Genomic DNA, 17,659 nt, shown 5'->3' on the forward strand with positions numbered 1-17,659 from the left:
GCTGACAATTATTTCTGATTGGACGACGCATGGGGCAAAACCATATTAAATTTATGTTATTACATATGATAATATAAGTTCTATGTTATAAACTTGTACAACTGTTTCTAGATGGGCAGAGAGACGGGGAGTAACAATATAAACGTTACGTTACAAAAACATGTTAGTTCTTTTTCGATTTATGCAAGAAAATGTCCTTCCTTATCTTATAGATAAATATCGACAAGCGAATGTTGCTTAACAGTCGCGGTAAAAGTCTCATATATTTGCCTATGGTGAAATGAATAATAATCGATTTTATCGTACGTGGCCTTATTTGATTGGGTGTAGTGCAAAAATCTACTGTACAGACGAGTTGCGTTTGGAGAACCATTAAATGTTTGTATCAACAAAGCCAAACGGCGAGACTGCGCACTTTAGCTCGTACGAAAGTGTGCGCTTGTGCGTGGGTGGAACACCCGACACTATGCACAGTGGGTCAAAAATTCAATTATTTTACTTTAATTACAAACTTCATTTAGTCTAATTCGAATATAGAATATTAATAAAGTTTTAAAAATTATCAACTATTTTTCGCATCCATCATTTACCAAAGTGTACTCGCCGCAAACAGCGATAGAAACGATGATAAACTGCAAGGTGATAAGATAACGTTCGCAAAGATTTATGGAACGTGCATATCGTTAGTGAAATGTTTTTAATGTTACTTGGTTTGCGGCCATGTGCGTGGTATGTTCTTACCTATATCAAATTTTCTAGATAAAGTAACGTTCTCTGAAAGATCAAATGACAACCTTGCCCTGATCCTTGAAGAAGTACCCATTTTGCACGATGGAACATTCGGGAGCACACCTGGAAACACCCTAATTTTAGAGGCCTGCTCTCAAATCGACCACGTTCTGGTTGATGGCCGCCACTTTTCTGATGTCGCAGACTTGCAGTCCTTCCGGAGACTAAACGTCAACTCGGGCCACTGTCTCGTACTACGCAAGATTCGCGCCCGGTCGAGACTTCACCGTCGTAAGTAATGTCAGCATTCTTGCGAAGGCGAAGAATTGCTTTGAGAGGCATACGAGAGGGATACGAGAAGCTTCTTTAATACGATCAACGGAATCAGGAATCGGACCGTGCTGTTATGTGCAACGACAAGGAGGGGAACCTGATTACCGAAGGAGCGGAGGTGGCTAAGCGTTGGAAACAATATTTCGATGCTTCGTTGAACGGTGAACAAAATGGAGCGATCAACAGAAACAGGATAACGATTGAGTGTGATGGACAAGCTGTGGATCCACCAACTTTGGACGTTCTTGGCAGCGAGAGGGCTGAAAAATGGCAAAGCAGCTGAACGGCATCCAGCCGAACTTTTGAAAGTAGGAAGCGAACGGCTATATTTGTGCAATCCATCAGGCTATACTAAAGGTATGGACTGAGGAGGAATTTCCTACGGATTGGTTGGAAAAAGTCTCATATGCCCTATTTACAAAAAGGACCATGGACTCGAATGCAGCAATTATCGAGGTATTACTCTCCTCAATTCTGCATACAAAATGCTCTCCCGCATCCTGTTTCTCAGACTGAGGCCGTTGCAGGAAACCTTTGTTGGCGAATACCTGTGCGGTATTGGAGTTGGATGCTCCACGACGGACCAAATGTTCACCTTGCGACAGATCCTCGCTAAATTCTGGGAATTCAACTTGCAGATTCACCATTTGTTTATAGACTTCTAGGCGGCGTACGATTCAGTTTAACGAAATGAGCTCAACGAATGTGAGCCGTGAAGTAAAAATGCGGATAGCGGCTGCCACCAGGATCTCCTAAGGATTACGTAGCCAGCTGAGGGCCCGTAGCCTAAAACTGCGTGCAAAACTCGCGCTCTATAAGACGCTAACTCTCTCGGTGATACTCTACGGCCACGAAGCGTGGACGTTAAAAGAGAGCGACCGACGAGCTCTTGGCGTTTTCGAGCGTAACATCCTGCGATGTTACATACATACTTACATACCCAAGTAACCAGTGAGCACTTAAAGAAGCAGAAATCTAGCTTTTTATTAGCCTATGGTGCACACCATATCGTGCAGCATAGTTCAATATGCCTATAAAAAGCTGCTAGAAAGCCGGTTTTGGCGAAATATCTGGCTACATTAGTGCTTGGAGATTTACAAATGTCATAAAACGTAACGCCTGTTGCGTAACGGTAAACCGTCAAACATAAAAAATGCGAAAAATATATTGTACATCCTTTTTTTATCTTCCTTCTCTGTTATGCTTATATGGCGTACTTTGTTGACGTTTCAAGATTGCTTTTTTGTTATTTTCTTTTTCGGTTAGAATTGAACCGCCAGCCAGCCAATCTTCTGTCCATTACGTGGCTTGGAGTGGAGGAGTAGGGCAACGCCTTTACCAGTTGATCTGTAAACGGTAGCTGCGAGTCAGCTGCCAATAGCTCTACTTAAATTACCGAAATTCTTAACTCGGATGTTTGATTTGCTTATCGAGGTGGAATGGAGGGAAAGATTTTATTTTTTACATTTCTTCCATAAGTAGCGCTTTGGGAGAATTACCTACCTTTTATTTTCTTTTTATGTGATGGCATACATGTATAGAAATATTTCTTGTAAAATCCGTCTGCATATGCCATATAGATTCGTGTTGATGTTTATTCTATCGGCGGTGCAGGATTGTGCGTAAGATAAAAAGAGAGGGAAGAAGAGGCGAACCAGTCCCAGGCTGAAAACCTCTAATACAGAATAAAAAAAGAGGGAAGCAGTTTTTCTTTTATTACACGTTCGTTCGCAATGAGAATTCCTGCAAGTGTGAGCAGTGTTCAAAGTCTCTTTTGATGCCGGTAACGGCAATAAAGCTTGGTTAGAGCATCTAATCAGCTTTTCATAGTGCTTCAAGTAAATTTTAATTCAACATTGAGAATGCCATTTTATAGCTGCTATGCATTGACAATGCTGAATTATATCTGGCTGCATGTAACTTGCAAATATAGAGCAGCCTTCAAGCTTAATTCAGTGCTTAGCGGTTACCTGGGTACTTACTTATGTGTCCATGTCCACCGATCCGGCAGAACAAAGGGATGAAATCAGAGATCTCCACTGCTGATGGTTACCCGCCATTGCTTCCTTTTACCTGTCGCCAGGACAGGTTCTCGTCTACAACCCGGTTGTCGTTGGCTAGGCTGCGTCGCCATGAGCCTCTGGGTCTGCCTCTTCTACGCTGTCCTTGTGGATTCCAGTCGAGTGCTTCTCTGCAAACCTCGTTCGCTCCTTTCCTCAAGGTGTGTCCAATCCACTTCCACCTACGTTCACGAATTTCTGTGGCAATCGGCCGTTGATGACACCGACGATGGAGTTCCTCATTGGATATCCAGTTACCAGGCTACCAGGCACGAATGATATATCGCAGGCACCGGTTAATGAATACCTGCAGTTTTTGCGTTGTCTCCGCTGAGACGCACCACGTTTCGCAGGCATACAGCAGTACGGATTTAACGTTTGAATTAAAGATTCGGGTTTTCGTACGTAGAGTGGTCTGGTTTGAGCGCCAAATGTTTCGCAGACCTGCAAAGGCACCTCTGGCCTTGTCGCTACATTGACTGTGAGACCTGCTGCCTGGGAGCTCTCGGAGAGGTCATCTAACTTGCTCTGCATATCGTTTCGGCGTTGTGCGAGCAAGACAATGTCGTCGGCTAGGTCGAGGTCATTTAGCTGCTCCATCGTTAGAGGATTCCAAGGCAATTCTCGATTTGGTCTACTGTCAATTGCTCCAACTAATATCTCATCCATAGCGATGAGAAACAGAAGCGGTGATAAGATGCAGCCCTGTCTCACGCCACCAGTAACCCTTATGGGATCGGACAAGACGCCGTCGTGCAAAACCTTGCACGAGAACGCCTCGTACTGAGCCTCGATGAGATGGACTAGCTTATCTGGAGCTCCTCTACGCCTAAGTGCGCCCCAGATGTTTTCGTGGTTGAGTCGGTCGAACGCCTTTTCGAAGTCAACGAACACCAGCAGAAGAGAGCCCTGGAATTCGTTGATCTGCTCCAATATAATGCGGAGCGTTGTGATATGGTCTACACATGATCGGTCAGCACGGAATCCAGCTTGCTGCCGCCGGAGAGTAGCGTCGATCTTCTCCTGGATCCGGTTGAGGATTACCTTACAGAGTACTTTGAGAGTAATATAGAGCAACGTGATGCCACGCCAGTTACCGCATTCAGTTAGGTGTCCTTTCTTAAGGACTTTGACCAATATGCCCTGCATCCAGTCCACCGGAAAAGTTGCGGGTTCCCATATATTGCTGAAAAGCTGATGCATCATCTGGGCTGACAAAGATGGGTCAGCTTTAAGCGTTTTGGCTGAAATACAGCCTATCCCTGGCGCTCTATTGGATTTCGTACTTTTGAAGGCTGTTTCAATTTCATCCAGCGATAGCGCATCCGAGTTGACGCGATTAATTTGACGAACTGTAGGCGTCATACGCTGCTGCTTTTGTTGGTCTCAGACATTTGAAACTCGGAAGAGTTGTTCAAAATGTTCAGTCCATCGCATAAGCTGTTCTGTACGGTCAGTCAATAGCTGACAAGCTCTGTCCTTTAGCGGCATCTTTGTATTCATCCTGGCACCACTAAGGCAGCGAGAAATATCGTACAACAAACGGATATCACCATTGGCGGCGGCGGCGGTTTCTCCTTGTTTGGCTAGGGAGTTAGTCCAGGCTCTCTTGTCCCGCCTACAAGCACGTTCAACAGCCCTCTCCAGTTCGGCGTATTGTTAACGGGCAGCTGTCTTAGCCGAACTGGTCCGCGCTCGCTCAATGCCGGCTTTCGCCTCTCTCCGCTCGTCAATCTTCCTCCAAGTTTCATCCGAAATCCACTCCATCCGCCCGCTGCGCGCTTTGCCGAGGGTTTCATCACTGGTCGTGATGAAGGCGTTCTTGATGCCGGTCCATTGCTCTTCGACGGTTCCACCAGGTGACAGCTCCAAAGCACGAGGTTCAAGTTGTTCGACAAAGGCCCTTTTAATCTCAAGAATCTCCAATCGGCGGACGTCGTAGTGGCACCCAACTTTCTCCTCCCGTCGTTGGACACGTGCGACGCGCAAACGTATCTCAGCGATAACAAGATGATGGTCGGATACAATAGCAGCGCTGCGTTTGTTGCGTACATCAAGAAGGCTCCTTCTCCATTTCCGGCTGATGCAGATGTGGTCGATTTGGTTTTCTGTTCGGCCGTCGCGGGAAACCCACGTGACTTTATGTAGTGGTCTATAGGGGAAGAGCGATCCACCAATGACCATGTTGTTATTACCACAGAATTGTGTAAACAGCTCCCCGTTTTCACTCATCTCTCCTAGGTCATGGCGTCCCATGACGCGTTCAAGTTCCGCGTTGTTTGAGCCAATCTTCGCGTTGAAGTCGCCCATGTGGATTTGGATATTCCCCTTCTCTCAACCACACTGTTCAGCTGGCTGTAAAAACCCTCTTTCTCCTGTAGGCCGGCAGCATCTGTTGGCGCATAGCGCTGGATTACTGTAAGGTTCCTAATCCATGTTCTGAATCTGGCAACTTTTTTGTGTTCCGGTGCAGTAGGCTGTTAACCTTATTCCGCTGATGGGGCTGCCATCTTAATATGGGCGGGAGCCCCTGTACCCCCTTGCCTGTTAGCATACGACAACCGAAGTTGCGTACCCCAGCCGGCACCTCGTGGAGGTAGGAATTAATGAACAGAGGTTATGGAATGCACATGTTCACCCTTTGCCCTTTGCCGGATGTGAGACCAGCGAACACAATATTTAGCAGAGAACCCGACAGAGGTCGACGACTTCGAGGCAGACCCCGGACCCGTTGGATGAGCGCTGTTGACGAGGATGCTAGAGTAGCGGGTGTTAGGGGCGACTGAAGAGCGGGAGCCCAAGAGTGTTATCTCAATGGGACTGATATGCGATGAAAGGCAGTGTACTGCTACACTAGGTAATGGTCCGAGTCGATATCCGCATCCCGTAGGAAGCGTACGTTGGTGAGGTTCGAGAAAAATCGGCCCTCGATGAGAATATGGTCGATTTGGTTCGAGGTTCGTTGATCAGGTGATCTCCAGGTGGCTTTGTGGATATCTTTGTGGGGAACGAAAGTACTTCTGATCACCAAGCCTCGGAAAGTGCTCGAGAGTGCCTCGAATTTAGCGCTCAAAACCTAACCACTTGTTGTGACGCTGTAACATGTAGTTTGACGTCAAAAAATTCATTCACGCATTGCACGTTCCATATATCTTACGAAACGTTATCTTATCAGCAGTTAGCTGATCATAAAAATTCTGCTTCTATCACTGTTTGCAGTGAATAAGCTTTCGCAATGATAAATGCAAACATGGTTTGGAGCCGGCAAAAAAAACAAAATAAACAGTTTCAATAAAATAACAAAACTGCCTAGCAGTCAAATGAAATTTGATATTCCACACGTACCTATCTCACACACATCATCAGGAGCGATTGCAATAACATTAGGCCGATAACAAGGGATTGAGTGCTTTGTGCAATGTCGCTACTCACAGACAGTTTACCGCTCAATCACATTACTTTTTAGCAGTTTTGTTCAAAACATTGTTAATTACTTAAAAGCAACGTTGAGGTTATGTATTCACCGCATTCTAGTTACAATCATTACTAAAGCACTATGCAAACTTTACGCAACTTTGGATAACATTTCAACATTAGAATGCTGCAACTATATTAATTAATATCTAATATTGAAGTTTGAAGAAAAGTTTGAAATTGAAAAACCACTGAATTACTCAACCCACAGTGCATGGTTTCGGGTGTCCCACGCGTACAGGCACAAGCGCACACTGAACGAACGAGTTGAAGCGCAGTCGGCGCCGGTTGTCTTTGTTAATAAATACAAACAAATATTTAATGGCTCTTTTCGTACGCAACCCGTCAGTATAAGAGATTTTTGCACTACATCCAATCAAAGAAGGCCACGTTTGGCAAAATCGATTATTATTTAATCAACTAATGTCCATATGTATTTCCCGTAAAAGTTTCACCGAGTTTTTTTTTTGGTTTTATATCACTAGATTGACTGACTAAAAGTGCGCACAAGTTTGAGTTATAAGTATTAAAACAATCGAAACTGGAACTTGACATGGGTACTTTCAGATTTTATTTTTATACTTGATCCTAAAACTTATAAGCTGTCACGTACCATTCGCTTTTTGATAAATATTTTTCAATAGGATAAGGAAGGACATTTTTTTAAATAAATTGCAAAATACTGAAATGTTTGTGTAATGTAATTTGTATATTTTTATTCTCCGTTTCTCTGCTTATCTAGAAACAGAATTGTATGGGTTCGTGAGAACTGTGTTATAATGGTTATAATAGCATAAGTTTTGTGGAATTTCGCCATGCGTCATCCAATAGAAACTAAACATTGAAAGTTGATTACAGCCAAACTGTGTAATCCAACAGATTCAACTTAAAAGTAAATAGGAAGTGTTATCTTTAGTTCTTGTATGTATATGAATATTTTATATTCAAGCTTTCAAGTCAACCTCCAAAAGGCACCTGTATTATATGTAGCTGTTAGGCTGCACGTTCCGTGGATCTTTGTTGATCTTATCAGACTCACCAAACTGGTGAACCAACGGAACGGATGCCAGATTTACGGCGAGATACTTTCCCTCGACGTGATCCCCTGTATCCATTGGCGACTGCTGTCCCTCTTCGATTCCGATTTCACCTCTCGGTACGGGTCGTTCCTGGAAAAGCTGCCACCAGTCGATTAGGTACAGCACACTGGCTATGAAACCGAAAACGCTGCCAATGATACTCAGCACCGGGTACCGCAGGGCACCGATCGCTGCCAGCAGTACGGCCCAGGCAAAGCAATGCAATACTGCCGCCGCCAGTCCGGTGAAACGAAGCTCCATCCGGAACCACAGGGTCGCTCCGAATACTTTCCTGATCGGATGGTTTTCCTGCAGAACATCTGCCAGTCTAACCAGTGTACCCAGAGTTGCACTCAGTGCAAGAAAGAACAGGATAAAATCAGCTACAGTAACATTGCTCCGGTATAGTGGTCTAGGATGTTCAAGTCCAATAATAATAATGCCGGTAATCTTTCAAAAAAAAAAAAAACGCGAGAAGAAAACCTTTATAAATCATACAATTTCGTGAACGCACCCCAAAAAACTCACCATTTGAGCCAGCATTAGTCGCTGTTTAGGCGAACGAAAAAGATTATTCCAGTGGATACGAGTTGATTCGGACATTTTTACTTCACTTTTTTTCACCTAAAATACGCAATACTTCGCGCTTCGCTGGTTTAGTGGTTTGCAATGAATTGAATTGAACTGAACCAGCTAGGAGGACCGGCAAATGGAAACGATAAGTTGAAGTTCAATTTCATCAGATTGTTTATGTTTATGCCATGTGGGTGTGACTCACCGAGGCCGATAAAGGAAAATCATAATTCACCTATCAGTGCCTGTGGCACTATGCACGAATGGAACCCGGCCGGAGTACGCACAAAGCACGAACCGCTTCCGACACAAGCTGAAGTATATCTAACACTAACCACTAACCCGCAAGCCAAGCAGTGATGAAGTTTCACGCATTGAAGCAACATCGCTGTGTATGTAAATTTAACGCGAATCCACAGTCAGGGAAGACGCGCACAGTGGTTACAGAGACTCTAGATTACAGAGGCGACAAGACACTCAAATTCCGCTAAATTTTGAATCAAAACGGAGAGTTACCTTTCTTTGTGATGGTACTCTTCGTTTTGATTTAAAATTTAGCGGTTTTTGAGTGCCTTGTCGCCTCTGTAATCCACAGTCTCTATAACAGTTGTGATTCGATTTTGCTATTTTGACTGTTCCGCCTCAGCCAAGCATAATTCCTACAAGTTATGTATGAGTCACTCTTAGAGTTGATTGTAATTTATAATATTGCTGAAGTAAGTATTCCTCTATCTCTATTGATTTGCTGTTTTTTCTGCAAAGTTCAGCAAAGAGTATCACTCTGGGCGCAGAGTTTGGATCCTATGCAACGGAGGTTTGAAAGGTGGAGCACATGTAGCTTAGCTTAGCTTAGACTGATTGCACATATCAATGGTTGCACTCAGTGATTGACCAGAACCAGTGAAATTGCACAATGAATCAAATGAATGTGGTTGGGATTTACCGATCATTCTCATTGTGCAAAATTCAGTGATTCGACATAGTAATGATCAATAATTGCGCCGGCCACGTCCTTGCAATCAGGTGGGAACGGGGAAGGAATGTTAGTGCAATCTTTGCTGTTCTAGGGACCGTGTTAACCTCTGCATCCCTACAAAGATTACAGGAAGGAGTTTTGCTAGTAAGGTTGGGTTTGTTGGATCAGGATTCACCTTGATAAGTGATGCGATCGTTGCTTTTTTGTTTTTTTATAAAATGTAGAATTTTAGGTATGTTTTTCGTCTATTCATTATTCATTCGATCATATTTAATTTTTTCATTTATTATAGTTTTGAGAATATATTTGTTCCAATGAAAAATTTGAATGAGTACTCACACTATTACTAAGTCTAAGCAGAGAGTTATATATTAGGTAAAAGTATTTATAGCAATTTAAACTCCAGACAGCCGGCTGTAGGGAGTGTTGCTAAATCGTAACCGCGACAATGTCTCATCCCTGTAGATGGTGTATTTCATAGTATAGTACGAATAGTACGTTTAAACATAAATACTACTAACCGAAAGATGGTGGTGGGGTAAAATAAGTCAATATTTAGCTTCATTCATAACTCTCGGTAACATGGATGAAACTGGCTACTTATTACAATTTTTTACAATTTTAAACTAGTATTTATTATTATCTTTATCACGCGATATAAGAAATATATTGTAGGAAATTATATGCTTCTAATAGTTGATGCGGTGTGGCGGCAAAAACCGCGTACGAAGTCTACAGATTAAAGTGAAAGCCTGATACCTAAGTGTACTCAGAATCGCACGACCACTCTGTACGTGTCGAAAAAGTTACCTATCGCGTCCCCAAACAGGCGAAATTCCATATATCTAAAGCTCTAAACAACATAAAAAACGAAACAACAGACAATACCAAGGGGTCGGTCACTCGGCACAGCCGTTTTTATGTTAGGCGACTTGAAACGAACCGAACTGTGCCGGTGCTGTACCGAAAGTGCCGAACTGGAAGATTTGTTAAATTCGTTAAAATCTGATAGATCTGGCAACCGTGCGAGATGATTTTGACAACTGGCAGTGCTCCCATTTCATATGTAAAATTAACCCGGAGGTGTGTAAAGCCCTATAAATGTTATTTTTATAAGGCTTTAGAGGTGTGCCGTTTGCTATCTCTGCAGTGCCGGGGCACTATGTGCTGAGTGTCCGACCCCTTGGACAATACATAGTTTTCAGTTGACTGAGAAAATGTCAAATTATCCCAATTTGCTTAAAACACATTTGCACTAAACCTATTCACAGCTGAGAATTCACAGGTCTTCCAAGTTCCAAACAACCATCAAAAGAATCTATTCAAAGGATTCAAAGCCAAGCTAATGTCCAAATTGAATGCTCCAATTAGCATCATCAAACATGTTATGAAAACAAATCCCGAATCAGGACTTAAACAAAGTGAATTGTCGTTCGCGTATCAAAAATAGGAAAGGAAATAAAGCTCGATCAATCGCATTGTTTTATAAGTGCCCTGGCAAACATTGGCTGTACGGTTATCAATCGTATCTCTTCGAATTCAGTTCTTATCTACTTCCGTAGGCCGTAGAATTAGCGAAACAGTGGATGCGAAAGTTTGTTACGAAGCTTGTAATTAATGATACATGATAAACTACTAAAATATGTTGCAGCCTATCCATCGTTACACAAATTTTTAGATTGCGGTGAAAATTAGGAGCCTTCCGGTTTGTTGATGCAAGCAGATGACACTTCATTTAAACATCATTAACCATTTCATTGTTAACTTACAATGTAATCGGTACCAACTGATTATAACCAGATTTATTAATTCAACAGATTCTACTTTTTGTTTCACTTAAAAGTTATCTCTTGTTATCTCTTGTATGCATGTAATTTCTTTTATTGAAGCCCACGATGATAGCACCCGCAATGGCGCCATCAGTGTCTGGATTGCAGTATTTTTATTCAGCTGTTCAGTATTTCTCTTACTTGTTTCTACCAGCAGACACCTGGGGTGGCTCTTGCCGTATCAAGAACTCCACTTCACTGTACTCGGTCTTGGGCTACTCGTCGCCAATTCGTTTATCGTCTCGACACACGCAAGTCGGTTTCAAACTGGTCAAGCCATACAACACGTTGGAGCCCTCCATTCTTGATGCTGGTGGGGTTCTTGAAGAGAACGGATTTCACTGCACAGTCGTCCGGCATCCCAGCGACGTGGCCGGCCCACCGTAGTCTCCCGACTTTCCCCAGGTGTATGATGTGAATCTCTCCAAGTAGTGCCTCCAAGTAGTAGTGCCTCTGCCAAATATAGACCGCCACAACGTTCCCAACACCAATAATCTGTAAAGTTACTGTCTCACGTCCATAGAGGATTACCAGTCTGTTTAGCGTTTTGTACATCGTCAGCTTTGTACAGCGGCGCATGATATGATCGAATCATCTTGCGGAGGGAAAAGTAGGCTTGACTTCCAGCTAGAATGCGTCATTGAATGTTCTTACTCGGCGGTAACCAGAGATCCCTATTATACGAACTCATCACCCACTTCCAGTTCATCGCCGTCAATCGTCACTGTCCGTGGGAGGCAAACGTTATTTTCTCTAGAGCTTCTTCCTACCATATAATTGGTTTTCAACGCATTGAATTGTAACCCTAGCCTCCGTTTTTAGTCTAGCGTAGATTGTCTCCGCCGTCCTAAGGCTTCTAGTAATGGTTTCGGGGTCGCCTGCGAAAGCTAGCATTTGGCTGCTCTTACTGAAGATCATTTATGTTGTTTCGGTGCCTGCTCTCCGGATCACACCTTCAATAACGATGTTAAATAACATACAGGACGGTCCATCCCCTTGCCGCAGCCCCATCTGCCATAGCTTTTCGCGTTCAACTGTATCGTATGAGGCCCTGAAATACACGAAAATATGATGCGTAAACACGTTGTACTCTCGACATTTTCGGAGCATTTGTCGGAGAGTAAAAGTTTAATCCGTAGTAGCACGGGCCCCCATAAAGCTCGCCGGATACTGCCCTCCGAATTCTCTTGCTATTGGGAATAGACGACGCAGCAAAATCTGGGAGCGCACCTTGCAGGCGGCGTTGACCAACGTGATGCCACGGTCTAGGGATGGGAAAACTATCATTAACTACTGATAGTTATCAGTAAGCAATAATATCACTAAGTATCAGTAAGGTTTCGCTATTATTGATATTTACTGATATAGTTACGTTGTCCCGTTAGAAAAATTAGTTAGATTAAACTTATTGGTCGGTAGTTGCGTACGATAAACGTGGATGACACAATATATCAGAGTCAACGTCAGTAGCCTAAAGCCGGGGTAGCTCGTGCTGATTCAAGCAGTCGCCTCCATTTAACTCGAACTTTGGCCACTCGTCGCCAATTTTCTAGTCGTCTCAAAAGTCACAAATCACTTTCGGTGTGATCGTGCCATCTTGCACGTTGAGCCCCGTGCTCCTGGTGCCAGTGAGGTTGCTGAAGACAACTGTTTCCGTCGCACTATCGTCCGGCATTATTACGACGTGTATGGCCCACCATAGCCTACTGACTTTCGCCAAATGTACGATGGGATTAACTCCAAACAATGCCTGTAGCTCGTGATTCATACATCTCCACCACTCTTCGCTTTCAGTACTTCGCCAAATATCCGCAGTACCCTTTCGCTCGGATATGGCAAGGGCGCATATATCCTCCGTGAGCGACCTAACGATTCCATAAGAAACTACTGACCTAATAAAAGATTTGTGCATTATCAGATTCGTACGGTAGCGTGTGCTTCTTGATCGTAGCGTAGAGCGAAGGGCAAAGTAGGCTCGTTTTTCCGCTTGAATGCGCCGCTGGATTTCCTTACTAAAGCGGGGTACGCTGCCGAAAAGTAATGGGTAAAAAGATAGGACAAGAAATGCTCAAGAAATCGATTTCGTTTACGATTTCTTAAGCAGTACGCACTTCATAAGAAATATTATTTCACGTTCAGATGGCGCAGTTTTACATGCAGGTGAATTAAAACGTCACTTTTCCGTACGGAATAATATCCGGCGCAATTATTACCACAAGAAAAAATGACAGGTGGTTGCTTGCATTGGAGTTGTCAAAATTTCTTCGGTAAATAGCAAGATTTTTTCTTGAGCTGTTTTCTTTTCAGCAGCGTACCCCGCTTAATGTTGTCCGCGGTCACCAGCAATCCAAAATACACGAATTCATCTACCACTTCTAGTTCGTCACAGTCAAGGTTTACCATCCGTGAGAGGCACGCGTTTGGTTCCTTGGAGTCTCTTCTTTTCATGTATGTGCTCTTTGATGTATTTATTATTAATCTGATCTTCCTAGACTACTGCTTTCAACCTGACATAGGTTGCCTCCACCATCGCAAGGTTCCTAGCTATGATATCAGTCTTCTTTTAACCTTGTCTCAGCCCTCGCCGCGTATCGAAGGGTGTCCAATCCAATAGCTCTGATCAGTAGCGTCAGTTTATATGGGAAGCCGTGTTCAACCAATAAGTGCAATTGCTGGTCTTGATCGACTGGTTCTTGTCATCCGTAGGCACGTTGTGCTCCCAACATATCTGCTGGGTGGTAAAAATCTGGTCCGTAATTACGCAAGCCTCCATAAAGCCCGCTTGGTAAATTACAAAGTAAACTTACAATGAAGAACGCAGTTATAATATCACAATTTACTATTTTTTGCTTCAATGCCCTGATGAGTAAAATTACTGATATTTACTGATAGTTATCAGTAACGTATTGAAACTACTGATAGTTATCAGTATCGATTTTTAATGATAGTTCCCATCCCTACCACGGTCATTACAGCAATCTAGCCGGTCGCCTTCTTTTGTAGATGGGATAGACTACAGCTTCTATCCACTCCTCCGGTAGTTTCTCATCCTCCCAAATCCTTAAAATTATCCAATGAAGTGCCGTTGCCAGCGGTTCTTGGCCTTTTTTGTAGAGTTCTGCCGAGAGTCGGTCCTTTCCGGCGGCTCTATTATTCTTCAGCAGACCGATTTCTCGCCGGATCTCTTCGAGATCGGGAGCCGGTAGGCTGTTGTCGTTTGTAGGTACTCCGAGGTTAACTTCCATTGCGTCTCCTGCTGCTATATCGCCGTTGAGGTGCTCATCGAAGAACTGCTTCCACCTGTCGGCGCTCGTTTGTGATTAGATCACCTAACATGTCAGGATTTGGTGTGTGGGCCTTGCGAGTTTGGTTCACCTTCTCGTAAAACTTGCGGATATCATTAGCCCGGAATAGTTGTTCTAGCTCCTCCCGATCTCTGTCCTCCTTCTGGCGCTTTTTTCTTCTCAGGATCGTGGTCAACTCGTTCCTCGCTCGTCGATACTTGGCCAAATTCTCTCTAGTGGATATGCTCAGATAGTTTTCCCAAGCTCTTTTTTTCCTCTCTATCGCTTCTTGGCATTCCCCGTCAAACCAATCATTTCGTGAACTCGAGGTTTCCACACCTAGCACCGCGGTTGCGGCCTCGTTGACGGCCGAACGTATCCTACTCCATCCGTTTTCGAGGTTCGAAGCATCTAGCTCCACAGAGGAAGGCAGAGCTTCATCCAGTACGCGCGCGTAGTTTTCGGCAGTTCGCGGGTTGTCTAGTTGCCGAATGTTTAGCCGAGGAGGGCGACTTTGTCGTGAGGTATAAACCGTCGATAGTTTTGAGCGCACATGTACTGCTACTAGGTAGTGGTCCGAGTCAATATCCGCACTCCGTAAGGAGCGTACGTTGGTGATGTTTGAGAAAAACCGCCCCTCGATGAGAATATGGTCGATTTGGTTCGAGGTTCGTTGGTCAGGTGATCTCCAGGTGGCCTTGTGGATATCTTTGTGAGTGAAGAAGCTTTTGATCACCAAGCCTCGGGAATCCGCAATATTGATCGCATCGCTGGCCGTTATCGTTCGTGTCGGTGTGCAGGCTATGGGGCGCGATCACCGGTCTATACATTGCTTCCCTGTCGATTTGGGCGTTCTTATCCCCGATGACGATCTTGATGTCCCGTGGTGAGCAGCAGTCGTACGTTACCTCCAGCTGCGCATAGAAACCTTCCTTCTCGTCGTCGGGTTTACTTTCGTGTGGGCAATGCACGTTTATGATGGTGTAGTTGAAGAAACGGCCTTTTATCCTCAACACGCACATCCTCTCGTTGATCGCTTTCCAATCCATTACGCGATCCTGCATTTTCATCGGGCCTACTTTGCCCTTCGTAAAACGCTACGACCAGAAAGCGTAGGCCGCCACACGAAGCTAACGATGTACAAAACTCTTATTAGACCGGTAGTTCTTTATAGACTTGAAGCCGTGACGCTGCTTACGAAGGACATACGCGCCCTTGCCGTGTTCGAGCGGAAAGTGCTGCGGACGATATTTGGCGGAGTACAAACTGAAAGCGGAGAGTGGCGGAGGCGTATGAATCACGAGCTACAGGCACTGCTTGGGGAGACTCTCATCGTAGCTCTGTGATGATCCACGTCATTGATAGGTGTTGGAAAAAAGCATTTCGTAAAATTCTGTTCTTTAGTTTAAGAAAAACAATACATACTCTGCACCTTATTTTTTATTTTGGTAGATAAAGAGTATAAATGATTGATAGTTGTTTCTTCCCCTAAACGCAAATGATTTACTTTTATTATAGGGTGAGAGACCTATTGATCATGTCAGTAGCAAATGTTTCCTAGATGATTCAAGCCGAGATGGCCGCAGGCCGTGAGTGTGCGCCGGTGACCCGCCGTCGGAAGCAAAATAACAGCTAATAATAGTTAAATTAAAGTTTTAAGGCTGTGTTTAACTGCTTTCTGCTTAGTTTCATTTGTTTTAAAATGAAATAACCCAGTAAGTAAGTGCCAGAACCAAAGGTACCAAACAGGTACCAAAACCAATGAGTGGAATATATGGGGCAATGTATGTAGTTTGACAGCCACACCACCCCTCTGCAAAAATCAGTGAGCAGTTTTTCTAGCGAAACTCGAAAAAGCCTCCAGCAAGGCTTTGATTCGATAAAGATGTAGAATTAGGGTGATTCCTCAAAAGTATCTTCCCCTATCGATCTTTTTCTGTATTGGGCATTTTTACCTATTTGGCATACATTCAGCCCTAAAGTGACCAGGATATTTATAGTAAATAAAAAAAAGAATATGAAATTAATGCAACTTTTTGAGGTAATATTCGAAATTTCATGTATTTTTAGCTGAATGTATTTGATTTGAAAAATCGCGTAAGTCGAGAATTTCAATGTATGTAGGATACTTTCCGGGACGCTTGGTCATCCGGGACCTGAGTAAAATAATTACAAATCACATCACGGAATTGTTTCGTCTATTTCTGTACCTTGTCGTACAATTTGGACAATTGAAATTACTTTTTTTTTGTCCAAGTTAAACCGTTTCCAGATCCAAGGTGGCTGTGTGCATCGCGCATAGCTGGTCAATATTTACATGCTCTGCGTCGAGATTGCGGCTTCTAGCGAATACCATAGCAACCGCACGCTGACAGCCGTATCCAGGGTGTGTTTTGTTTATTTTACTATAATCTTACCAAACAATGTTAAAATTAAAAAAACATTTAATTTTGCTATTTGCTACAGAGCTTCTCAGTTATAATAATTCAACTGATTTAGATATTTCTATTTAGAACCAAAATTGTTTCGAAATTGATTTCTAATCGTTTTCACGAACCACCGCTCACAGAAGTCTCATTAACATAAAAAATCGGTCAATTTAGCGACGGTGATTAAACCCGCAACCATATCGTTCATGATGTAGTCGGGCAAATTCCCCGTTGCCCCTCGGTATGCCTCCCACCGGGGGTCACCACTTTTAATTATACGCCACTTGACTGCTCTGCCACTGCCAATTGTGATCAGCTCGGCGGGCCGCGGTGACCTTTCAGTTGAACTAAAAACACTTCTCGTGTTGGTGCGCGCCACCGGTGTGCCAGAGCCACCCGTCCGTCCGTCCGACCGTTCCCACGTGGACCCCCCGGGTAACGCTCCTGCACGTCAGTCGTTCGTTCCGGTTCGGTTCGGTGCCGTATAGCTCTGCCGTAACTCATTCTCCAGTCACCACCCACTCCTGCTGCACAGGAACTTCCCATCCTGCAGCAGCAGCAGCAGCAACAATAAAACAGAAGGGGCACGCAGTCACTATTTCACGCACACTGACGCAGACATACACAACGGCTCCGGAACGGAGCACGCCAGCAGTTCTGCGCCTGTTGAACGTTTCGTGTTACGAAGCTGGAGCTGGAGGAATGGGAAATGGGTTTGGGAATGAGTACATTTTGTATCACGGCACTGCGCGCTAGCTAGGGGCGGTGGTGGGCCTTGGCTCGATGCTGGGTGTGTTTCACAGTTTCACTCCATTGCGAACATTTCACCCGAAAAGTTGTTGCTTTGTTTCCCTGCCATCGCGCTTATTTTCCGGGCCTTTTTTTTTTGCGCG

At 44.1% G+C, this 17,659-nt stretch overlaps 1 protein-coding gene across 2 annotated transcripts; it reads right to left on the bottom strand.

Annotated features, from left to right (window-relative positions):
- Positions 1–7,297: 7,297 nt before the first annotated feature.
- On the bottom strand, positions 7,298–8,547 carry LOC128732479 (uncharacterized). 2 transcript variants are annotated; one of them, XM_053825736.1, is made up of 3 exons: positions 8,454–8,547; positions 8,204–8,368; positions 7,298–8,125 (listed from the first exon to the last, which is right to left on the bottom strand). In XM_053825736.1, exons 2-3 carry the CDS (start codon positions 8,276–8,278, stop codon positions 7,577–7,579), a joined length of 624 nt encoding a protein of 207 aa, XP_053681711.1. In that variant the 5' UTR covers positions 8,279–8,368; positions 8,454–8,547; the 3' UTR covers positions 7,298–7,576. The 2 variants fall into 2 exon arrangements, with proteins under 2 accessions (XP_053681711.1, XP_053681712.1); XM_053825737.1 differs by lacking the exon at positions 8,454–8,547 and having other exon boundaries at positions 8,204–8,447.
- Positions 8,548–17,659: the final 9,112 nt, after the last annotated feature.

This window comes from Sabethes cyaneus, chromosome 1, assembly GCF_943734655.1.
Source record: "Sabethes cyaneus chromosome 1, idSabCyanKW18_F2, whole genome shotgun sequence".
Classification (NCBI taxonomy): domain Eukaryota; kingdom Metazoa; phylum Arthropoda; class Insecta; order Diptera; family Culicidae; genus Sabethes; species Sabethes cyaneus.